Raw genomic sequence first — 26,349 nt, forward strand, 5'->3', positions numbered from 1 at the left:
TTTTTCATCATAATTTTATTGAAAATGTACATAAATGGAATCAAACTACAATCACATATTTTATCATTAATTTGTGGTGTGGACAGGTAATTGACTAGGAGGGGTGATTATGGCAGATGCTAGAAAAATGTATGGCAATTTCTTACAACAAAATGTAACTTTACACAGAGAGAAGAGTCACATCCAAAGATCATATTTCATAAAACAGGTCTCCACTTCCATACACAAAATATATCCTTATAAATTATACAAATGCATGAGTATCTATCTGTATCTAGGATTCAACTCCATCTCATTGTAATATTTGGCAATATGGGTGCCGGAAATTGTGGAGAGGGGTATAACTGCACATAACAACTAGTAATACACAAGATTAAACTGGTCCAAACAATAGAGCATCAAATGTGAAAGAGTGCAAAACTGTTAGGGGAGAAAACTACAATGGGGAGCAAAAGGTCAAGATCACAGAGGTGATGAAAGAAAAAGACATGCAAAATACAGAATAGACTGATGGTAGTTCAAGCACAATGCGTAAAAGGGCATTAAATGCGACCTACATGGCATTTCAGTACGGAAAAGGTGTTTTCACTAAATAAGTGCTTGACATGAACATGTCTTTGGCTCTTCTGATTTCCAATGAAACAACCTATGCAGTGAACAAAGAATACTGTATTTATTTGGATCGCAATTGTCCTATGGTTTTTAAATCCGTATTGACAAAAGTTTCTACTACTCACACGCAAGGTAAGACGTCGCACTATCAATCACCAAATAAATATGGCGGGTTTATCAGTGCTTTATTGAGATCTGGGTTGTGCTATTTGTATTCATAGGGGCTCCCGAGTAGTGCAGCAGTCTAAGGCCCTGCATCACAGTGCTAGAGGTGTCACTACAGAACCTGGTTCAATTCCAGGCTGTATCACAATTGGCCGTGATTGGGAGTCCCATAGGGCGGCGCACAATTGGCCCAGCGTCGTCCGGGTTAGGCTATGGCCGGGGTAGGCAGTCATTGTAAATAAGAATTTGTTCTTAACTGACTTGCCTAGTTAAATAAATAAAAATCATAACCCCCCTTTGAATGATGAGCACATTAATAATAGGCTATTTGTAATGGTTATTTCAAAACAGTCTTTCTCAAAATGGACTGAATATATGATTGAACGTTATTACATAAAGACTTTCTTAAAATGTACTGTCAATTAAGTTCTGATAGTTTTATGCAAAATATAAATTAATCCAGAGCCTTGGCTCTGCCACAAATGGTATGATGAAACTATTGGTTTGATGTTTTTCTCTTGAACAACTGTTTAGAATCCTACCTGAGCACCTGAACAAAGCTTTGTTCATTCATACACCAAGACAGATCTGCAAAATATTATCAGTGAAGGACTCCCACTTGCCAAAGTGTACCTTGATTAGGTGGCAAAAGGTAAACTATCCAAAAAATACCATGTGAAGTCCACATACGGCCATGTTCAACAAAGCAGATGAGATGGAAGTTAAAAAAAGGTTGATGCAGTGAGAAAAGACAGGAAGAGGAAATGGGTGCTTAGTTCTTGTTGAAGCTGCAATCCCCTCTTCAGACAGGTGGCCAAGACAGATTAAAAGAAGCTAGAGAGAAAGGAGACAAATGCAAGGTTACAAGAGATGCCCAAGCAGTCAGGGAGAGCAACAGTGCCTACCAGAAGGATTACTGACATTTTGGGGAGGGAAGACCATACGTATTTGGGTTTTCCTAACGCATGTATAGTTGCTACTGTACTTCAAATGACACTAACTCTGTTACAAATGCAATGTCTGTGTGGTAAGCTAAAATAACTACTCATAATAAAATACTACAGTACTTGAGCTGACCAATTCAATTTGAGCATAATACGGATTTAAAACATTGAATAAATTGCTTGTGAGGACTGCTTGCAGCAGATATTATGTCCTCTGTAAATTACAAAAAAGGTATTCAGTGTCAGTTAATAAATCAAAACAGACAATCTTAAACCTAATAATGATGGGAAAACTACCAAGAAGTGCACAACAAAAACAGTCCAGAAAATATCTATCCCTACAGAAGCAAATGGTGATATTAGTCAGTCAGCACAGCAAAAACACGACATGACAAAAAAGCATAACCATACGCAAAAGACAGATTTAGCCACAGAGTCAGCACATAGAGCAGCAATGAAATACAGATAGGGGAATCCTTTTGTTAATACATAAAGCAGATGAATGTTTGTTTTTTTTTAACCCAGAAGGGTGGGTTCACAATGCCTCTCCTCAGCCTTGGGGTACCCGCTACCCACAAAGCCTGGTCCCTTAGCAAAGCTTGAGGGTGGAAGCACCTACTCAGTGCAGAGCCAGGGTTTACTGCAAAGGAAAGGTAAATACACACAGAGCAGTGAGCAGAGGAACTAAAGCACAGTATGTATGAATGACCACACACCAAGGCACACCCTGCCAACCCATAGAGCTTAGGACAACAGTTCCCCCAGAGACATTGAGACAAAGAGCAATTTGAGAAGGGATTGTGAGAAGTTGTAAACCACACCTACTACACCATTGTACAAGAATGTGTAAGTACGTAAGCGACTCATTTCGATACATTTAGATGAAAACAAAATACCTACATCTGTGGACATTTGACTCATCAGACCAACTGTCTGACCTGTGTCACCGTACAAAGGCATGTGGGTTATATTGAGCAAGGACACAGACATATTTTTGGAGGGTGGTGTAGGGGTTCTTAGAAATATTTTCCTGATAAACAACACCCTGTCCTCAAGATACAGATGAGAAGGAAGTGGAGTTGAAATTAAAAACCAACAATCTCATTGGCGCTCACACTCATCTGCCAAACAATGGAGTGTTCCAATCCTGTTTCTCTAGGAGGAATGGAGAATGACTACTGGCTCAGTCTGTTCGGACAAAAGCAGTGCAGCACTATAAGGCTGAATACTAACATGACATTTATGCACCTAACTTAAATGCTCATGCAAGTGTTCTACTGACTTCAAGGCATGATTAATAAGAAAGTCCAAGTTAGGATCCAGCCCTATGAATTCAGGTTTGCAGACAATTTTGCTCTGTAAGGAGAGTTGTTTTGACAATAACAATGGCGGGATATCTCAAAGCCCTTGAAGGAGTTAAATATCTAGACCAAACCAAGTGTTTCCAACTGTAGTCAGAATCTATGTGAAACCCTTATATCCTCACATTTTCAGAACCCACTCACACACTGTTATGTTTAAAATACTGCTTGATTATACATTTCATACACAATAATCGTGGCCACAGTTGAAATATTTGGTGAAATTCACGCTTTATTTCCTTTGGATATTAAGTCTTTTTTGTGTAACACTGATACAAGTGTAATACTGATCCCTACATGATTGTTTTTTGTTTAATTGGAATAAAATGTGCTTTAATATATATAAAAAATATACATTAAAAAAGTCCCAATTGCAATAGAAATATAAAAATCATATTTGTGTAAAACGTCAAAAGCTAACAAGTATGCAGATAACAAAGTATATTAAAAACAATGAGGTATGGCAAAGAGATGGTGAGAAAGCATGAATGTCTTCACATGCACCAGGCTAAGATGAAATAACATCAGCAGTTCACTATTAACACACACTGTCTTGATAGCCTCGGCACCAGTTTGTTTGCGCTATCATTCCAACTTCCTGTAACTGATAGTCATGCAATGTTTAGAGTAGGCAAAAGTACAAACAGATCTGGGACCAGGCTACTCTTAATGGGCGGTGGACAACATGCCTTCATTTAGAAACGTACTACGATTGTGTCTTCATTTTCAATAATTATGCATTGTATGCCAATACGATATCAGTGCACATCTTCATTATCTCAAACTACTGGAGTGGTTTAGTGGAGTGAGTAGAATAGTGGTAGTATGAAACATGGACGTGAATATGCTGCCCCTGCCAAGTATATGCAATGAGCACAGACTACATACCACACACACACACACACACCACTCGCTTGGTCAGACCATAGTGGATGTGCGTTTCACCTTAGCCTCCACAAACTCCTGCCGGTCAAAACAGTAGTTGCGCATGTTAAAGTTAAAAGCACACTCAGTCGTGCGGAAACAGGCTAACAAACAAAAAGAGAAGGTCTACCTTCCAACATAAAAAAAAAACAGGCAAACGCAGAATGATGACTTGTGAAAGAACGTATAAAAGAAGCATGCATTCGAGTCAAGGATTCCCATTCACAGTAATGGCTGGATTCTTCCTCAGAGCAGGGGCATGTGCGGGGGTTGGAATGGGGGGGGGCAGGAGGGCACAGAGAACAGCATGGCACTGCCAAGGATGGGGTGAAAACTCATTCACAGCTGGCTGAGGGAGGAAGCACTTTTCTACAGGAATCCTGAACTGGAAATAAGAGAGAAGGAGCATTACGCGTTAACAACACTAGTAGACAAACTTTTTCAATCAAATGACAGAATCATTCATGTTATTGGTCAAATGTAATGTCGGAAGGAACATGTGTTAAGGTGGTTACTGTTAATAAGACTTATGAGTGTATGGAGGTGGGGAGATTTAGGGTATACGTAGAAAGAACATTTATTTGGTATGCTAATGAGCTAAAACACCAACTCAGTGGCCTTGTTGTTAGAGAGTCCGCCCTGAGATTAGAAGATTTGGAGTTCCCGTCCGAGTCATACCAAGGACTGTAAAAATGGGACCCAATGCGTCTCTGCTTGACACTCGGCATTAAGGAGATATATTGGAGGTAAGGCCCTGCGATAAACTAACGTCCTGTCCAGGGGGGGGCTCTGCTTGTACATCAAGCTGCCTCACGCTACAGTCACAGGAGATAGGCTCCTGCTCCTATTAACCATTCAGGCCTTGTGTAAGGCTACTTACTTAATGGACTAACACAGATGTAAATGTTAACCACGGTAAATCGTCTAGTGTAAATAAATGAATCTAAAACGTTGCTATCTAGCAACATTTCTGTTTCCGAGATTAACCAGGGAGGGATACATGATTATTACAAACTAGATCATTTATCCTGAATTGACCATTATAAAAGTTATGCGATCCATTCTCAAAGTTGCTCCTACGGGGCCTTAGAAAAATGCAGTGTCTCTCTATGGTTGACTTCTCTGTTCATTTCACACGGCTCATTTCCTGTGAACGTTGTCCAGAATGACACAGCAACACTGAGACAGCAGGCTGTTTGTCATCACATTTAACTAAAGTCTTGGAAGATGAGCCAGCCCAGAAGCAGTAGTTTACAGATCGCAAGACAGATGTCTTCCTTTCCCACCCTCTATGGCTGAATCTGTACAAATAGTGTAGCTCTCATTTAAAAAAATAAAATAAATGGAATCATCAAAGAGCTAGGCGTCAAATAGCTGAAGAATCAAGAAAAAAATGCTATTAAAAAAAAAAAAACACACAAGAATTGGCTCTAAAGGCTGAACGGCGCACTAGTGCGATCCTGCAGTTCCTGCTGGACTCTGAATGCTCTTTGTGTAGTGGCTAGGCAGGGCCGGGAAGGGCAGGGGTGGACCACAAAAGCAGATTGTTGTGGTTTCAGAGGGCAGATGGGGCAGCACATCAGACAGATGCTAATAAACTTGCTGATTTAATTTGAAACTCTAGCAGAGGCTGGCACAGGCACAGCCAACCACAGGATATGATCCAATTCTGCGGCAGTGATGTCATCTTTAGCTAAGCCGTGGGTGGATACAGACATTAATAAAATGTACGAACACAAATGTTATGGGATTTGTTACAAAGATTTGTTGTATTGAATTAGTATCAGAACCGGATTTCAAATACTGTTTTAAATATCTCAAATACATTCGTATTCAGATATATTTGATTTGAAAAGACAAGTTGAATATTTTAATGTACACTACATGACCAAAAGTATGTCTCATTCCACAATCATGGGCATTAATATGGAGTTGGTCCCCCCTTTACTGCTATAACAGCGTCCATTCTTCTGGGATGGCTTTCCACTAGAAGTTGGAACATTTCTGGTGGGAATTTCTTCCATTCAGCAACAAGAGCATTTGCGAGGTCAGGCACTGATGTTGGGGAATTAGGCCTGACTCGTAGCCGGCGTTCCAATTCATCTCAAATGTGTTTGATGCACAGAGCCCTGACCTCAACCCCATCGAACACCTTTGGGATGAATTGGAACGGCAACTGCGAGCCAGGTCTAATCGGCCAACATCAGTGCCCGATCTCACTAATGCTCTTGTTGCTGAATGGAAGCAAGTCCCACCAGCAATGTTCCAACATCCAGTGAAAAGACATCCCAGAAGAGTGGAGGCTGTTATAGCAGCAAAGGTTGGACCATCTACTAAGGCCCATGATTTTGGAATGAGATGTTCAACGAGCAGCTGTCCACATACTTTTGGTCATGTAGTGTATTTGAAAATACTCTCAAACTATTTGGTAGACTATTTTTTTGCAAATAATTCAAATACTGAAATAAAAGTACTTGTTTTGGGCTATGTATTTTAAAATACTCAAATACACAGACAAAAGTATTTGAAATACCAAAAAATCAAAGACATGTATTTGAACCCAGGTCTGATTAGTGTAAAATATAGAGTAATGTTTTGAAAGTAGGCCTACTGTACAGATGTTGCCTGCATTTATAACAGCTACTAGAAGTTAAAATACTGTTACTTAATTTTTTTTTTTTTTTTACATTTAAGGACTTCCTTGTCCTTTTCATTTAAGTTCAAATATGTGTTTAACTGACATTTGATTTAGATGTTTTTTTAAATTTGTATTTAAATATATGTGCTTTTTGTCATTGGTTACCAGGGGAACAGTTGAGAGAGCAAGCCTTACCAAGACAAGATGTTTCATGCAGCATGCAGCAAGTGGGGGGAGGAGTTAACTGTAAAACAGCATGGATGCAACATAGGTGACACATGGACTCATGGGAGACATATGGTGCATTCAAGACAACTTGGAATCTCCGAGTTAAAATGTACATATTTTTTAGGCGTAGAGCATCCTATTGGTTGATTCAGATATTTCCAAGTGGGAAACTCGGCCCTTATCTTTCTACAACAAGTTTCCAAGTTTCTGAGTTTCCGAGTGGTCTTAAACACAGCAACACATACACATTCTCCATGTCACATCTACACCACTCATTAAAACATGCCATGCTCATGTCCTTGGTGACTGAATAAAACATTGGTTTTGTAGCCCAAGCTATCAACAGGATTATGTTTTGAACAAGATAAGGAAATAGAGAGGCCAAGTTGGGATCCAAAGGTTTAGCAAATGAGGAAGTACTAACTAGCATTCATCGGGCCAGTTTCTCAGACAAGACTAAGCTAGGCTTTTTAGTCCAGGTCAATGCTTTAATCTATGTTCGGGAAACTGGCCAATAATGTTTTGATCAGTAACCCAGAAACATTAAGTGAAAGGGAGGAGGAAAAACTACAGAGTTTAGAGATAGCAGAGAGAAATGACAGAAGAACTGTAAAGAAAATAATAAATAATTTTTTTTTTAAAAACCTCTCAGTGCAAGTGTCTTCATCCTTTCTAACAGGGCAGGTGGCAAGGCTCGCATCAGTTTGAATAGACAACCAGGAGTGATTACCAACATGAAGGGACCCACGACAACAACCTCTAACTGTCAACACGGCACTCCTACTGCAGCCTGATACTACAGGTAAAACAAAACGTCACAATTACTGAACCAACATTCCTATGGGATATAGACTTATACCAGCAGTCTCACTAGCCTGGGTTCAATACAATCAGATTACTGTAATACCAAATCTAATGTAGATGAATCTGGTTTACGTTGAGGGCCAGAGAAGGGTTCAGGATATTACTAGCTACAGTACTCTGTATAATAAAGGTGGATAGAAAACAATGTAAAATCCTAGTAAAGTGACAGCGATCCTAATCTCTGGTGCATATGTATGTTCATTTTGGAGGAGAAAAATAGCAAGTCCACCTCTATACCATAGTTATGAAGGCATAAGAGAAAGCGCTTGCTAAACTGCTAAACTAAGCCTTAGGGAGCATCTATTCATCTATTGCTCCTCCATTTCAATGTAATCAGAGCCAGCTACGTTGGTTATCGCTAATCCATTAGACTGGGGAGAGAAACCACTCAGTGCTTGGTGACATTAATGGGACAAGCCAAAGCGGTGGTCAGGAAAATAATTCCTACAAATGCATCGACATAAGGCAAATGAAAGCTTTGATTAATGGCCGAGTCATTTGTTTACGTGTGGTGTGTGCCAGGCCTCTTCATATCTGAGGTGCGGCTGATGCAACAGTGTACAGTGTCGCACACCAGTAAAGTGGTCCACATGCATACAACATTTATATTTTGATTCGTCCATCTTCTGTATCGCCAGATGTACAGTGGCAAGAAAAAGCATGTGAACACTTTGGAATTACCTGGATTTCTGCATAAATTGGTCATAAAATTGTATCTGATCTTCATCTAAGTCACAACAGACAAAATGACAAATGATGAATACATCATTTAACCAATCACAGTGTAGGTTGGAGAAAGTATGTGAACCCCTAGGCTAATAACTTCTCCAAAATCTAATTGGAGTCAGGAGTCAGCTAACCTGGATTCCAATCAATGAGACGAGATTGGAGATGTTGGTTAGAGCTGCCCTGCCCTATAAAAAACTCACACAAAATTTGAGTTTGCTATTCTGATGTGACCCATGCCTAGAACAGAAGACCTAAGATTAAAAACTGTTGACTTGCAAAAAGCTGGAAAGCCTATCTGTCCGCCAACTGAAGCTCAACAGAAGTTGGGTGATGTAACAGGACAACGACACAAAACGCAGAAGTAAATCAACAACCGAATGGCTTCAACAGAAGAAAATACGCCTTCTGGGGTGGTGGCCCAGTCAAGAGTCCTGACCTCAACCCGATTGAGATGCTGTGGCATGACCTCAAGAGAACGGTTCAAACCAGACATCCCAAGAATATTGCTGAACTGAAACAATTTTGTAAAGAGGAAAGGTCCAAAATTCCTCCTGACCGTTGTGCAGGTCTGGCCCGCAACTACAGAAAACGTTTGGTTGAGGTTATTGCTGCCAAAGGAGGGTCAACCAGTTAGTAAATCCAAGGGTTCACATACTTTTCCCACCCTGGACTGTGAATGTTCACACAGCGTGTTCAATGAAGAAATGAAAACGTAGAATTGTTTGTGTGTTACTAGTTTAAGCAGACTGTGTTTGTCTATTGTTGTGACTTGGATAAAATCATTTTTTACCAATTTATGCAGAAATACATGGATCTCCAAAGGGTTCACATATTCTTTCTTGCCACTGTGCATACATGGGATAGGCAGGGACAATAATACATTTACTCATTATTTTGATAAATAATTTAGATGGCATCTATTCTAAGTGGAATTAATGACCTAGTGTTTCCCGTATTATTGTTTGGGCGGACACCTCTCATTTTGGTTAATGAGGCCCTAAATGTTGATTTGGGGGCCTTTGCGCCCTGCCTGGAAAACGATCTTGGGGAAACACTATAGCGACAATTTATCCAGTTGTTCTTTGATCCTCCTAGATCAGGTTGTAACATCCAGACAGCTCCGGTCCAGTATACCTAAGGAATCCTCAAGGATAGCTGGGTTGTGTTCATTAGGGCACGCAACAGCAAACGTGTTAAAACGTTACGCAATGGAACATGAAAATTAGCATTTCTCATTTGACAGGTCCAGGTAGTCTCTCCCTGTTTCGTGACGTTATCTTCTGTTTGGGTGCCTAATGAAAACGACCCTGAACACCTATGCCTGCTGTGTGAGGAGGAGGGAGTTGAACGTGGAAGGAGATACTTACTTTTTCCTCTCCTTGTCCCTCTTGAGTGTGGTGGAGCCCCCTGCCTGCTGGGCCTGGGACTGTAGGAGCTCGGCGGCCGTCTTTTTCTGCTTGAAGCCGTTGAGCTCGTCATCCAGGGATTTCTTCTTGTCCTCCAGCTTCTTCTTCTCATCCTGGTGCAGCTTCTTGAGCCGGTCAAACTTCTCGTGCAGCTGTGTGGCGAGGGAGAAAACGCACGTCTTAGATAGAAACTCATTTAGAAGGTGTGATATTTTTTTAATTTTTTTATTTCACCTTTATTTAACCAGGTAGGCTAGTTGAGAACAAGTTCTCATTTGCAACTGTGACCTGGGTAAGATAAAGCGTAGCAATTCGACACATACAACAACAGAGTTACACATGGAATAAACAAAACATAGTCAATAATACAGTAGAACAAAAGAAAACAAAAAGTCTATATACAGTGAGTGCAAATGAGGTAAGTTAAGGAAATAAATAGGACATTGTGGCGAAGTAATTACAATATAGCAATTAAACACTGGAATGGTAGATTGGCAGAAGATTAATGTGCAGGTAGAGATACTGGGGTGCAAAGGAGCAAAATAAATAAATAAATACCAGTATGGGGATGAGGTAGGTAGATAGATGGGCTGTTTACAGATAGGCTAAGTACAGGTGCAGTGATCTGTAAAATGCTCTGACAGCTGGTGCTTAAAGCTAGTGAGGGAGATGCGAGTCTCCAGCTTCAGAGATTTTTGCAATTCGTTCCAGTCATGGGCAGCAGAGAACTGGAAGGAAAGACGACCAAAGGAGGAATTGGCTTTGGGGGTGACCAGTGAGATATACCTGCTGGAGCGCGTGCTACGAGTGGGTGCTGCTATGGTGACCAGTGAGCTGAGATAAGGTGGGGCTTTACCTAGCAGAGACTTGTAGATAACCTGTAGCCAGTGGGTTTGGCGACGAGTATGAAGCGAGGGCCAACCAACGAGAGCGTACAGGTCGCAATGGTGGGTAGTGTATGGGGCTTTGGTGACAAAACGGATGGCAGTGTGATAGACTGCATCATGTTTGTTGAGTAGAGTGTTGGAGGCTATTTTATAGATGATATCACCGAAGTCGAGGATCAGTAGGAATGTCAGTTTTACAAGGGTATGTTTGGCAGCATGAGTGAAGGATGCTTTGTTGAGATATAGGAAGCAGATTCTAGATTTAATTTTGGATTGGAGATGCTTAATGTGAGTCTGGAAGGAGAGTTTACAGTCTAACCAGACACCCAGGTATTTGTAGTTGTCCACGTATTCTAAGTCAGAGCCGTCCAGAGTAGTGATGCTGGACGGGCGAGCAGGTGCGGGCAGCGATCGATTGAAAATCATGCATTTAGTTTTACTTGCGTTTAAGAGCAGTTGGAGGCCACGGAAGGAGAGTTGTATGGCATTGAAGCTCGTCTGAAGATTAGTTAACACAGTGTCCAAGGAGGGGCCAGAAGTATACAGATATCTGTAGCTTTGAGTACAAATGGAGATGTGGCACATGTAACCCTAGTTCTTGTGAGGTTGGTAGGATGCTTGATGATGTGGCAGAATTAAAGCATTTAACTGGTAATGGAAAAACCTTCCTGTACACACACAAACCTCTTTCTCTGCCTCCTTCAGTTCGGCTTCCTTCTCCTTGACTCTCTGGACGAACATCTGCCTCATCTCCTCCTCCTTCTTCTGCAGGTCACCCATGAACTCGTTCCTCTTGGCCTCGTACGTCTCCTGCAGACTGGGGTCCAGCAGACAGGAAGAGGACATTCAGAAATTAAGTCATACTAATGAGTCATATACGGTGCGTTCGGAAAGTAATCATACCCCTGGACTTTTCCCACATTTTGTACTGAAACTGATTAAAATTGATTTCCCCCTCATCAATCCACACATAATACCCCATAATGACAAACAAAAAACTGTTTTTTTTTTAGAAATGTTTGCTTATTCATAAATATTAAAAATCACATGCCCATAAGTATTCAGACCCTTTACTTAGTACTTTGTGGAAGCACCTTTGGAAGCAATTACAGCCTTGAGTCTTCTTGGGTATGACGCTACAAGCTTGACATACCTGTTTTTGGGGAGTTTCTTCCATTCTTCTCTGCAGATCCTCTCAAGCTCTGCCAGGTTGGATGGGGAGTGCTGCTGCACAGCTATTTTCAGGTCTCTTCAGAGATGTTCAATCGGGATCAAGTCCTGTCTCCAGCTGGGCCACTCAAGGACATTGAGACTTGTCCCGAAGCCACTCCTGTGTTGTCTTGGCTGTGTGTTTAGGGTCGTTGTCCTGTTTGAAGGTGAATGTTTGCCCCAGTCTGAGGTCCTGAGCACTCTGGAGCAGGTTTTCATCAAGGATTTCTCTTGACCCTGACTAGTCTCCCAGTCCCTTGTGCTGAAAAACATCCCCACAGCATGATGCTGCCACCACCATAGGGATGGTGCCACATTTCCTTGGCATTCAGGCCAAATAGTTCAATCTTTGTTTCATCATACCAAAATCTTGTTTCTCATGGTCTGAGAGGCTTTAGGTGTGTTTTGGCAAACTCCAAGCGGGCTGTCATGTGCCTTTTACTGAGGAGAGGCTGCCGTCTGGCCACTCTACCATAAAGGCCTAATTGGTGGAATGCTGCAGAGATGGTTGTCCTTCTGGAAGGTTCTCCCATCTCCACAGAGGAACTCTGGTCAGATTGACCATCCGGTTCTTGGTAAACTTCCTGACCAAGGCCCTTTTCCCCCCCGATTGCTCAGTTTGGCCGGGAGGTCAGCTCTAAGAAGAGTCTTGGTTCTTCCATTTAAGAATGATGGAAGCCACTGTGTTCTTGGGGACCTTCAAAGCAGCATAAATGTTTTGGTACCCTTCTCTTGATCTGTGCCTCAACACAATCCTGTCTCGGAGCTCTACGGACAATTCCTTCGATCTCACGGCTTGGTTTTTGCTCTGACATGCACTGTCAACTGTGGGACCGTACATAGACAGGTGTGTGCCTTTCCAAATCATGTCCAATCAATTGAATTTACCACAGGTCGACTTCAATCAAGTTGTAGAAACGTCTCAGGGACGATCCATGGAGACGGGATGCGCCTCAGCTCAATACTTATGTTAATACGGTATCTGTTTTTTGTTTTAATATATTAGCAAAAATTAAAAGAAACCTGTTTTGCTTTGTCATTATGGGGTGCATGTGTGTAGATTGCTGAATAAATTGTTTTATTTAATCAATTTTAGAATAAGGCTGTAACATAACAAAATGTGTGAAAAGTTAAGGGGTCTGAATACTTTCCGAAGACACTATGTTAGTACTAAGTCCCTACATTCACATTACAGTGAATTACATCAGACTGTAATTGACATCAGAATGCAAAAAGTGGTTGTGATTAACTGAGGGGATGGTAGGAATTGGAAACTAGTGATTCCAAAGTTTCAACCATTGTTAAAACCCCTTTCTCTCGTGGGAATTGGACTATATGGATAGGGCTAAATTGAAATGTTTCTTACAGAAACCATGGTGGAAATTAAAAGGGAACAGTTTGGAAATTCTGGGGAAATTAGACAAAAAGTGAGGACACAACAATTCACCTGTTGATTTTATGTGCATTTAACATGTACTGTACTTTCGCCACATTTGTTGATAACAACATCTGCAAATACTCTGGATACATTCAGTAACACGATAAGAATATTCTTTGAACATTTGGGGTAGGTGCAACATAAGACAAAAAAATGACAGGTCAGAGAGAGATTTAACTGGTGTTTCCAAGTGGCCAAACACCTCTCAAAGCGTGCACAGTTCCTAAGTCATTTCAACAATGCACTTTTATGACTCAAAGAAGATGTTTGGTTTTTTTAGCTCTCCTAGCTGTGCCGCTAAGGAACTAGAGTAAGCACACTTGTAGTTGTTTTGTTTGGAACACAGCCCTGCCTTGACACAATTACTGTTGTTGTTTACGCAATCCAAAAATGGTCCATTATAAATCGCAAATCTGTCCATTCTGAATACGATCTTACAGTGTTAGGCTTCACAAGGCAATTCAGAGAAGCAGATGGTAATTTTGGTGCGCATGGAATGGAGTCATGAGTGCATTCAGATGCTTGTAACTGTACATCAAACATAGTGATTATATACGTTGATCCTATATATATATGGGTTTCATGATATGGAAATGTGGAGTGCACATTTGAACTCACGGGTGTTCGGCTTGCTTGTATGACATCAAAGCAGTATTTATTATATTCCTCAATGTCTCATCTTTTAAAATACATTGAGTCCTCTTAATTTAAAGCTTTTCCCTCACTCAGACAACAAAACATTAGCAAAAGTCGCCCAATTATCAGGAGGGATGGGGGCAACTTCTTGTTCGCGTGCGGTGCTCAAGTTCAGAAAGGCTGTCAGTCAAAACCCATACAGGTCTGTGAAGTGGAGACCATGAGCTCTGACATCATGTATAGCATGTTACGGTACATCCACTGCGTTCCAATTTAGGTGCTTATCTGTATCCAAATCTGACACTTTCAATCCGAATACGGGTACAAGTGTAAAGAGCTACATCCATGACAGGAAGTGTGCAGGGTGGAGAATTGTTACGCAGTCTTGGAAGGATGTAGGGAGGAAAGAGAAAACAGGAAGTAAGGAGGAAATATGAAGGGAAACAGCCGCACCTGAAGGGTTTGCAGTCGGGGTCCGTGTCCTTGAATCCCATCTCCTCCAGCTTGCAGCGGCGGTAGAGCTCATAGTGGCGCGTGTGTGTCTGCTCCCGCAGGTCCTCCATGTTTACCCGGATCAGCATCTCCCGCAGCTTCACAAAGTCACAGTGGTTCTCATTCTCCACTGCCGACGACACACACACACACACCCCATAGAGTGAACTGAATAGAGTGTGGAGCACAATGTCAGAGACAGCATCGGGCCAGCACTATTGTATTTGTGTTCCATGTGAGGACAGGGCTAGGTATAGTTCATACTAGAGGTTGACCGATTATGATTTTTCAATGCAGATACCGATACAGATTATTGGAGGACCAAAAAAATGTATTTGTAATAATAACAATTACAACAATACTGAATGAACACTTATTTTAACTTAATATAATACATCAATAAAATCAATTTAGCCTCAAGTAGATAATGGAACATGTTCAATTTGGTTTAAATAATGCAAAAACAAAAGTGTTGGAGAAGAAAGTAAAAGTGCAATATATGCTATGTAAGAAAGCTAACGTTTCAGTTCCTTGCTCAGAACATGAGAACATATGAAAGCTGGTGGTTCCTTATAACATGAGTCTTCAATATTCCCAGGTAAGACGTTTTAGGTTGTAGTTGTTATAGGACTTTTTCCCTCTATACTATTTGTATTTCATTAACCTTTGACTATTGGATGTTCTTATAGGCCATTTAGTATTGCCAGTGTAACAGTATAGCTTCCGTCCCTTTCCTCGCTCCTCCCTGGGCTCGAATCAGGAACACAACGACAACAGCCACCCTCGAAGCAGCGTTACCCATGCAAAGCAAGGGGAACAGCTACTAGAAGGCTCAGAGCGAGTGACGTTTGAAACGCTATTAGCGTGCGCTAACTAGCTAGCCATTTCACTTCGGTTACACCAGCCTCATCTCGGGAGTTGATAGGCTTGAAGTCATAAACAGCGCAATGCTTGACGCACAACGAAGAGCAGTTGGCAAAACGCACGAAAGTGCTGTTTGAATGAATGTTTACGTGCCTGCTTCTGCCTACCACCGCTCAGTCAGATACTTTGATACTTGTATGCTCAGTCAGATTATATGCAAAGCAGGACACGCTAGATAATATCTAGTAATATCATCAACCATGTGTAGTTAACTAGTGATTATGTTTGATTGTTTTTTATAAGATAAGTTTAATGCTAGCTAGCAACTTACCTTGGCTTACTGCATTCGCGTAACAGGCAGTCTCCTTGTGGAGTGCAACGAGAGAGAGGCAGGTCGTTATTGCGTTGGACTAGTTAACTGTAAGGTTGCAAGATTGGATCCCCCGAGCTGACAAGGTGAAAATCTGTCGTTCTGCCCCTGAACAAGGCAGTTAACCCACCGTTCCTAGGCCGTCATTGAAAATAAGAATGTGTTCTTAACTGACGTGCCTAGTTAAAGGCATAAAAAAAATATTTCAACATTTATTCTGCAATTCGGCGCCCAAAAATACAGATTTCTAATTGTTATGAAAACTTGAAATAGGCCCTAATTTATCGGCCATTCCGATTAATCGGTCGACCTCTAGTTCATACTACCCCCCACGTATCCACACACAGCCAAAACTGACATACGTACGAGCACAACATAGGAAACCAAATAACGAGACATTTCATATTTCTATGGTAAGTCAGTAACTTTCTCTGATAATCGTCACAGGTTTCACAATCTACCACTTTTCAAGCATTATTGAGATAATAAATCCTCAAATTTCTGATATGGGATTTGTTTTTTCCCCCCATCTAAGTGACATGACTCAAGCAACAGCTGCTGTAGGTTATACATTTATGCAAGAGTGGAGCCATGCAGTGTTAAATAGACAAACATGAATGAGATTACATAAGCAGCAGTGATGGCTTCCCTCTTGACGGTATGAATGCAGTTGTTTAGGAAGTTAGGGCGGAATGAGTGGGAGGGAAATGATGGCGGGAGGATCTCCCTACCATTTCCTCTGTGATACGTGACCTAGCTTACCCTGCACCGTTCCCCAGGGGTACTGCCGCGCTTTCACCATCTTGTTGCCGATCTTTACTTCCTCCGTGCTTCCCACAACGGCGAACGGCAAATGGCCCTGCAGAGCCGTAGTGGAGAAAGGATTCACTCTATTACATAACTCCATTATTTATTTGTTTAGACTTTGATCAATTGGAGCATATCTCTTGACAGGGGAACCAATTGCAGAGTGAACCAATTACAAACTGAATTACACGTGACATGTCATGTTAGGCGTAAAATTGCAAATGTATATACAGTGCTGCTTGAAAGTATGTGAACCCTACAGGGCTGGTCATCATTTTGCTATAAAATATTAAAATAAACATAAAATCCTTTTCTAAACCCCAATTCATAATAAAGACAACCATATCTACGCCTGTAATTATTTCATCCACTGTATTGTATGTATTTTGTTTTCTAATTATTATTTTTTATTTTTTTAACTAGACAAATCCGTTTAGAAATGTTTTTATTTACAATGACGGCCTAGCCCAGCCAAACCCGGACCAATTGTGCGCCTCCCTATGGGACTCCCAATCACGGCCGGATGTGCTCCAGCCTGGATTTGAACCAGGGACTGCAGTGACGCCTCTTGCACTGAGGTGCAGTGCTTAAGGCGGCTGCGTCACTCGGGAGCCCAAATGTGCCTGTCCTCAAAAATTTCTTCCATGATAACAGACAATCAAGAATCGCATCATATGATATTTCTCCCTAATCAAACCTTGTCCATACTTATACTTCTCAACTATAACTAGTAAGTCTGTATTGATAAAACTTGCTGAAATGCTACTGAACTACAATGAGCGGCATCAGAGAAGGGTTAGCTTACGTTCATGGTGGAGTTGATCTCTGCCACCGTCTCGTCGTCGGTGGGGAACTGGTAGATCTGAACGCCGTTGCTGACCAGCTCACTGGTGATCTTGATCTTGAACTTGGTCAGCTCGCTCTTGGAGATGGCATCTGACTTGGCAATGATGGGGATGATGTTGACCTTTCATTTGAGGAGATTAAATTAGATTCTAAAACGTTATTAGGCTATCCGCTGATGAGGAAATGATGTGTGCTGCATGCATACAAAAGAATCCATCAAAATACATACAAATAACACAGATCTTGTTATACCTTACGGACTTGCATCAAGATAAAAACACACTGAATCACAATTATTTTGAAGACACAATGACAAGGTGCAAACAAATAATGCCGATACTTTGGGATATAGCTAAATAAAAGATTGGCTTTGAGGCTCAATGCAAATGCAATTTACAACACTATACTTTCACCAGGACAAAACAACAACTGAAAATAAATAGTTTAAAATTGGATCTACATTCCAACTGAAGCCATGAATAATTATATTTCATACAAAACCAGTCTCAGCTCCACACATTAATGGTTGGTTTCCCAGATAAAGATGAAGCCTAGTTCCTGGACTAAAAAGCCCTTTGATGGAGCTTCTCCACTGAGAATTATTTTAAGTACAGGAATAAGATTAATCTATAATGAGCACATAGTGCATTCAGAAATGATTAAGACCCCTTCACTTCTTCCACATTTTGTTGCATTACACCCTTATTCTAAAATGGATTAAATAGCCCCCCATTTACCTGCACACAATACCCAATAATGACAAAGCAAAAACGGGGTTTTAGAACTATTTTATAATTTATAAAACAAAACTGAAATCACATTTACATGCGAGCATCTCCTATGCAGCCAGGTCATCACAGCTAGCTAGCTAAACCTCCTGAGACAATTGGGGAACATCTGGCCAAGACAGGATATGAATAGACCCTGAGATATGGGTCTTCCCTCCCTTCCTAATGTTTCTCTGGATTCCTTGTGCCTTGGTCAAAAGCAGGGATATCATCTAGCCGGATACGAAAACAAAAAAATATATAGCTTGTCTTTTTATATCTGTACACCTCTAGTCTCTACTAGCTTCAGGAATATTTGTGCATTTTCGATTCGGCTTATCTATGTGCATTTCTGACATAATCAGAGCTTGGAACGAAGTAGAGATTTTTTTTTTTACTGTCAGCGCAGAGCAGTAAGAGCATTTACCAGAAAGAGTAGTGAGAGAGAGTAGTACTAGTGAACCTCCAACGCTTTCTCCATCCCGTGAAGAGCCCTCCAAACACATTGTTAATTGATGAGAACCTACTGATCCAGAAGAAACACTTCCTCCAGCCCCCATGTTTGGTGAAAAACAGAAGCAGAACATGAAGTGGGAGGGAGGGAAGAGATACAGTATATCCAAATATCCGCTTTAATGGAGCCCACAGGACTGAAGAAGCACAAATAGGCAGGGGGGTCTGTGTCAAACATCCACCCACCACCACTTGTTGCCCATAAACTCAAGAGACACTGCACTTCCTCCTGCACAACCAACTTTTGTTTCACTCACTTTGGCCGGACTCAAACGCCATCCAGTTGCACTAGCTCTTGGAGGGCTTTACAGTCATTCGCAGCAATGATGCTTGGCTGATGCTAAGGGCCGTGTGATGTATACACAGGGAGGCTTCTGCTCTGGATCAAAGATCACACTGTTGCGAGAGGCTGAGAGGTGGGTAGGGCACAGCTGCTCTGGCAACACTGAGGAGCCCCTTTCTCAGAAATCCAGGAAGGCTCTATGCAAATAGGGCTTTTTGGGGTGGCGTTAGGAAAACAGAGTGAGCGGTCACCGTGGCGACCAAAGGCCTGCATTTCACGGCTGACCCACACCGACGCAGTCACAGGACAGGAGCGCATCTGTGAGCATGCAAAGTGTGTGGAAGAGTTTGAGCCACCATCATCTTGAGGCTAGAGAGCTCTCTCTTTCTCCCCCCCTGCATTTTATAAATAGCCATGACAAAAATATGACTCTTCAACTGAGGTTACCATCATATTAGGAAGACGGCTTTTCACGTGACACTTCAAATCAGCAGAGTTCGATGAATGGATCGCATAATATGGTAATTTAGCAGATATCTTGAGCCAAAGCGACTTTGACAGTGACACAACATTGACAGTGACACATATAGACCAACTTAGTATACTGTATCTGGCCCATGCAGGAATTGAGCCCATTAATCCATTGGAATCATAGTGTAATTAGCTAGCTTTGCAGCTCACCTTGCTGTCCAGTTTCTTCATAGTTACCAGGTCCAGGGACTTGAGAGAGTGTCCGGTGGGCGCAATGAAGTACAGGCAGGCGTGGATGCGCGTGTCGTGGTAGCTGTGTAGCGTGCGCTTGATTTTCAGCTCCTCCTGCAGATAGGCCTCGAACTGGGTGTCGATAAACTCAACAATGGACTTGTAGCTGAGGAGAGAAAAACATGTGTTATTAATGTGTTATAAACACATGATAAACAGGTAATAAGGTAACTAGGTTTATGACAGCGAAGCACCAAAAAGAGAAAATATCTTACCATTGTCTATGAAGGATTCAAGGGTAGCTATACTGTTGCCTTTTTAAAAATGTTTCACTCAAAATGAAGACAATTCCACCACCTTATAATATTAGAAGGTGTTGTGAAGCATCTCGAGTGAGAGATTAAAACCAGTTTTGTTCTTTAGTCACAGAGCGTAGTCAGTGGGAGGTAGCTAGCTCGCTAAGTGAGTACAGCTCAGCTCCCTATAAAGAACCTGCTGATCCCTCATTCAGCTGAGCTGGGTCTCATTAGCTGGGAGTCATCGGGCAGAACATGGTGGTGGAAGATATTTGGGAGCTCGCGGATCAGGGAGCAGAGGGGAGGCATCAAAGGCATACCACCATCAATGAAGGGGAAGATGCACCACACGTACGAAGGAGAGATGGAACCTCTGATTAAACACAGGTCTAGCCCCCGCCCTCCCAACACATCTCCTCCCACCTCCACTCCCCCTCATAAGAAGCTAGCCGAATGGCTGCTCATAATAAGTGGCCTTATCTTTGCGGTGAATGCCGCTAACTGCTAGCCCTTAGCTCCCATTCACCCATCCACCATTTGATACTGATGTGAAGCAGTGTGAACCTGGAGCACTGACCTACAAGAGGGTTCCCTGAATCTAGCACAGCCTCCCCCTCGGTGCCCTAACAAGAGCAGATAGAGGGGCCTGGGACAGACTGAGGTCAAGAGAGAGCTGCCTGGCTTGGCGCTCACATGACATCATCCGTCCTTTCTCTCTGTGATCTCTCATGACGAGGAATGAGGATCACATGACAGGAGGGAGAGAGAGAGTGGAGACAATTGGATCCCACGTTGACTAGAATGTTGCCATCAGGGGAGAAAGTGACAGGTAGAGGAGTCCTCCCTTTCCCACAGACAAAACACTGTATGATTTAGCCCTGAAGACGCCTGGCTCAAGTCTCGGGGTATGTTTATTGTGTTTCCATAAGGTATGGGGAGAGGGATAATACAAGTTGAATAAGAGTGAAAGATAACACATTCTTGGTAGTGGTATATAAACACCAAGATCGTATTCATTAGTTTTCTTCTGTTTTGTACCTAATGAATGTGACTCATAAGTTCTTGTACCGTCTAAACATCTCTTAGACACATGAAGAGGAACCTGGGGCTCTCTACCCAAAGTCACACACACACACACACACACACACACATTATATTCATGTTGATCTACGTCATTGTCTCTCACCTGTCCTCTTTGTTGATCTGGTCTCCGAAGCCCACAGTGTTGACCACGGTCAGCTTGAGGCGCACGTTGCTCTCCTGGAGCTCGTATGTGTTGGACTTGAGCTGCACGCCTGGCTGGTTGTGCTGGGTGGGCTCGCCCTCAAACTTGGTGTTGAACAGGGTGTCCATAAGAGTGGACTTACCCAGGCCCGTTTCCCCTAAAACACACACCTTCAGTTAATTCCCTATTGTGTCCTTTTATTTGTGGACTCTGTATCTGGAGTTTGAGTTTGTGTGAGGCAGTTGTACTAAGCTCATTGGGCATTTATAAGCTATATTCTTCAATAATCAACGGGTGTAGGCTACAGTATATCATTATTGGAAATGACCATTAAACAGCAGGGAAGATCCCAGATTGGGCCATTGTCAGAATAAATGTGGGCTTAAAAAAGGCACATTACATACTGTGCATGACAGTATTTAGTACTGTGCATCCCTGTTGAAAAGACTGCAGTTCTACAATCTGGACTCGGGCTGCAGAGCAGATCTCTCTATGCCACCAGAATGTTAATTATATGGACACTTCCCATGTTTCACATCTTCTTAAATGTAACGTGTGAACCCCTCTGGCTTCTGCTGCTGCTTTTGGCAGGAGAGGAGCTTTCCAACGGAATAAAAATGATTCGCCGAAGAAACGTCTAATATCTTGGGTGCTTGTAAGAGTAAGTAGGGCAGCGCTTCAACAAGCTAATCATATGTTCACCATGGTTGATATCTGGAACAGACCTTGGCAACAAACAAGGGCAGCATGGGTCTGAGTCACGGATGTCCCGATGCGCTCTGACAAACTCATACTGTGCAAAGCTATCAGTCAAGTGAGCCAGCCGCCTTCCTCTCCCAGTGCCAGAAAATATTTTGGGTCAGAAAAGTAGTAGTAGTGCGCTACATAGGGAATAGGGTGCCATTTGGGATGCAGGCCTATTTATGTTCATCTGACACCACATATACACATGGAGCACGCAGAGGACTGCCAACGGTAGTAGTCTTCTATTCACAGCGCATCAGTGCACACTAAATAGTAAAAGGGGGATAGAATGGAACAGCACAGTGCCTGTGTCTGAGAGAGAACGTCCACCTCGGGTCTTTGTCGAGAGGTTTCTGTGGTCGCTCATCTTCCTTATAGAAACTTCTCAGGGCTGAACTAAGCTATGAGCGTCTCACTTGGTAGGGACCCATGCTGAACCCCTGCTAAAGATGGGGCCCTGACATCCAAAGGTTCACATTTGAATGTACCAGCATCTTAAAAATCTAACTTTAGTGAAGAAAAACAGCAGTCGTTATGAATTCAAAACGGGGCTGTACTACAGCTGAATTTTTGTTGTTGCTCTCGATTCAGTTCTTGCTGTTTTGTTTAGACCTCAACCACAAGCCTCCGGATCACATTTCTGGGGCTTTAAGCTTTATGTGCAGTTTACAACTGTTTTGCTTTCTCTGACTTTAGAGTAGGCTGTAATAATAGAGGTTCGTTCGGCTTCTAGCATTGCTTTGGAATGTTTTGATTGCCACTGATAGCGTTCAAGTAATTCAGAGTGTGTAAAATGGAGAGGGGATTGTATTCTCGGTTTCCTACTTTCAACCAAATTTACTAAATGTACCATTTGGTTTAAACATATAAATCAAAACAAGGCTAAAAGACGACAGGCATAACCAGACCATTTCACCATAATAGATCTATATGACAACTCTCTCTGTCAATTATGCCCAAACACCATTCAGCTAAGTTGTATACAACCTCAAAATGAGGCCTAGGTCACCTGAATTGAATTCTGGGATACTGTAACAGACAGACACTAATATAGGGAGTGAAATAAACATGCATGTCTGGTGTCTATTGCTTTGAAATTACTGGGGGGGAGATGCGGAATTACACTTGACTGAAATCATTTTAGGGTCTTCATTTCTACCCCCAGTCCCAGACGATAGCTTGACTGACAGAAGATGAATGAGCTACGGTAATCAGAGTTGACTGCTGACCAGTGAGAAGCAACCAAAGTGGGACAAAGACAGAATGAACTGGGTTTACATCTACAGTGGAAACGCCTGACATAGGGGATTGGAGAAGGGCTCCCATTTTGCCTTGAGGAGAAGAAAAGGGAGGTTTTACGCATGACACACTCACCGACACAGAGGATGTTGAAGCAGAAGCCGTGGTTGACAGACTTGTTGACCAGCTGGTCGGGCATGCTATCAAAGCCGACATGGCCGGCTAGAGGGACGGCACGAGCACCTTCTCCCTAAAGACAAAAGAATGATTTTGAAATTAGAAACACTGATTAAAGGTGTGTAATTAATCATTAACAGCCGGGTATAATCGCAGATGCATATGAAACAGGGGTGGTATGGATAAGGTAACTTAGGTAAAAATTAGGCTGACCATAATATTATTATTTCACTTCCGTTTACACATTTCATGCAAGACCAGACTACACAGAAATATGACATTTCAAACATTCACTCCCACAACTACTGGTCGTGCAGTTAAGGCACAAACTGAAGTGTTAACCATAGCTACAATCTTCTGTGGTTTAAGCTACAATTTAGATTTTTTTGCCAGACACATTCCATTGTATTCGATGAAGATAACTCCTCAGCTAAATTCTCTGGTACTCTAGCTGTGATACACTTCCTGTTTCCTGCTAACATATTTGCATACTGCACAGTCTAGACCGTTGAAACCACAATGTCCATATATGGAAAGTAAAACATCACATTTTAAGAGTTACAGACTGTACAGGTGTTGAAAACAAACCATGCACAGTAGAACGATGGCATGTTTGTGTGAGAGTAACAATTCTATGTTATAAATGTATCATAACAAATGACCCAACTTGATCAAGGTGACATGGTTGTAGGCCTGACCCTAAATTCATTAGGGTCTAATATGGATATGAATGTGTGTGTGTTTGGTTTTACTATCCTTGTAAGGACCAGAAGTTTGCACAAGGATCGTAAAACAAGGACAATTCAGACAAGTAGGGACATTTCACCGGTCCCCACAATGAAGAAGGCTGTAGGCTTAGGGGTTAGGGTTACAATTTGGGTTTGGGTTAGAATTAAGGTTAGGGGTTAGGTTTAGGGGTTTGGCCCCCACAAGGACAGTAAAACAAATGTGTGTGTGCATGAAGGAAGTTGCATCATCTGCACAGGATGGTTATGTGAGCAGGAATGCAAGGAATTTAGATTACATGGAACTGCCAAAGCGTGCCCTCAATAGTGACTTAACTGAAGCAACCCCACCACTAAAAGGCCTAAATGTTTTGAAAATATATTGTGGCATTGAGGCAGACTGCAAAATCCGCTCAGTTAAAATGGGAGAGGTTGAAAATAGTTCTGCAGACTGGGGTAAACAGTTGTCAATTGTATAGTTGGAATTGTGTTTAAACAGCTGAAAGGCTATTAGTTTAACAGATGGTTTTTCTTGACGAAACAAACACTCCTCAGCTGGCCTACATGTGCAGGTGCAGCATTCCCAAACCCAAGTCCTACTTGGGATCAAAGACACATCTTGAGTTGCACAATGACATAATGCTTGTTGTTCTCGTCCATTCATTGATACATTTCGGTTTGAATTAACTGCACACAAAACGAAAAGCCGATTTACGTTAGCCTACCAATCTAGCCGAAAGGCCGGCAGATGGCAATATTGATCCGGTATTGATGGTCTAAACGACTCAGCATCGCCATCTGCCGGCTTTTGGGCAACTACCAATCCTTCTCCCAGTGACTTTTCAAGCCTACTGACTCTCACATTTTGAAATTAATGAAACCACTTTTGATGAATCCGCATTACCCTCGTTCTTATTTAGGTCTATATTATATACAAATATTAAATAATTCACACTCAGTTGTACCCTATATGACTCGTTATGCACATCAGACAACGCCCAGCAAACAAAGTAACGGGGCTGACAGAAACAACGCGATAGGCTAACTTACTAACAGAATCGAACCCACGATAGACGGCGGATATGCATGAAATTTGAAATGTCCAGAATAAAAAAAATGTATATAGTCCTAATATCCTTAAAATAGCATATCAATGTGAAGTAACTACAGATTTCATGGAGAAATGATGAGGATACTGGATCGCAACGATAACCATAAAAGCGAACGCATGCGTGCAAATGCAGACTATCGAATGTTCCCAAGAATTTGTATCTTAATAAATCATGCGGTTACGTAAATGAGCGATATTTATCTAAATGCATTGTATCATTACGATAGTAACGTTGTGATAGAGGTAATTTGATATCGAGTTAGCCTATTAAAAAAAAAACGCTGCATCAACCATGGCGAGTGGGGCTTTCCACCGACATATATCCATGCCGTTTGAGTTCAATTCACCCAGTACTTAATTAACCAAATTAATCATTTTAGCAAGCTACAACGGTGCCCTAGCCAAAAGAAAACGAGAAAATCATCCTTAATTATAGTACTCACCGCTTGCCTAGCTATTTCAGTGGCCGCCATGGTTATTTTTTTATGAAGACCCTATGTAGGAAGCTGCACTACCACTCTGCTAGCAACACTAACAACGACGTCACTTTCCTATGGTAATGATGAAACGTTCAAATTAAAAGCCCGCATTTCAAAAACATTGCAAGGTGGATAACATTAAAAATAGATAACATTTTATTCAATGTCGATTTGTATTGTGTTTATAAGCAAATGCAAGAAGAAATGTATGGGGGGGACGTATTGTTTAGACTGAATTGTAGACAATATGGGCTTAAAGTGAAAAAAAAGAACTATTCCTTATGCTGATGTGAAAGTGGGGTTGGGAGTAGCCAGTAGGGTCGGTAGAATCTATATGTATGGTGTAATTTCATGGGACACTGAACAATACGGAGTGTTGAAGGCCTTTTACTACACCATTCCATATGCCACAACGCAAATCACTGTATATGAACTACATATTGGCTTATAGTGAAAAAACTAACTTATTTGTTCTGATGTAAAAGTGGGATTGGGAGTACCTTCTCACCTAAAAGCATTTTTTTTGAAGGGTTTGGGAAAAGGCTGAAATTGGGGTTGCGATTTACCTTTGAAAAGTTATTCGATGAAAGGAAGGAGAGATAGGCTCCACATCACTCTCTCACTTGAGCATTTTAGATAGTTATTTTCAAATGATCTCATTTTGCTCT

At 41.7% G+C, this 26,349-nt stretch overlaps 1 protein-coding gene across 6 annotated transcripts; it reads right to left on the reverse strand.

The window, feature by feature from the left end:
- Positions 1-25,743, reverse strand: LOC112256381 (septin-6). Of its 6 annotated transcripts, none has more exons than XR_002954396.2 (11): positions 25,646-25,743; positions 23,325-23,439; positions 21,168-21,363; positions 19,665-19,851; positions 17,380-17,541; positions 16,530-16,626; positions 14,495-14,663; positions 11,443-11,575; positions 9,833-10,023; positions 7,518-7,668; positions 1-4,391 (listed from the first exon to the last, which is right to left on the reverse strand). XR_002954396.2 is itself a non-coding variant. In XM_042325595.1 (11 exons), the coding sequence occupies exons 1-10, from the start codon at positions 25,673-25,675 to the stop codon at positions 6,885-6,887; spliced, it is 1,284 nt and encodes a 427-aa protein (XP_042181529.1). In that variant the 5' UTR covers positions 25,676-25,743; the 3' UTR covers positions 1-1,611; positions 6,840-6,884. The 6 variants fall into 6 exon arrangements, 5 of the variants coding, with proteins under 5 accessions (XP_042181529.1, XP_024285362.1, XP_024285361.1 ...); XM_042325595.1 differs by lacking the exon at positions 7,518-7,668 and adding an exon at positions 6,840-6,888 and having other exon boundaries at positions 1-1,611; XM_024429594.2 differs by lacking the exon at positions 7,518-7,668 and adding an exon at positions 6,840-6,888.
- Between the last annotated feature and the right edge of the window lie 606 nt (positions 25,744-26,349).

This window comes from Oncorhynchus tshawytscha, linkage group LG08 (genome assembly GCF_018296145.1).
Source record: "Oncorhynchus tshawytscha isolate Ot180627B linkage group LG08, Otsh_v2.0, whole genome shotgun sequence".
NCBI lineage: Eukaryota > Metazoa > Chordata > Actinopteri > Salmoniformes > Salmonidae > Oncorhynchus > Oncorhynchus tshawytscha.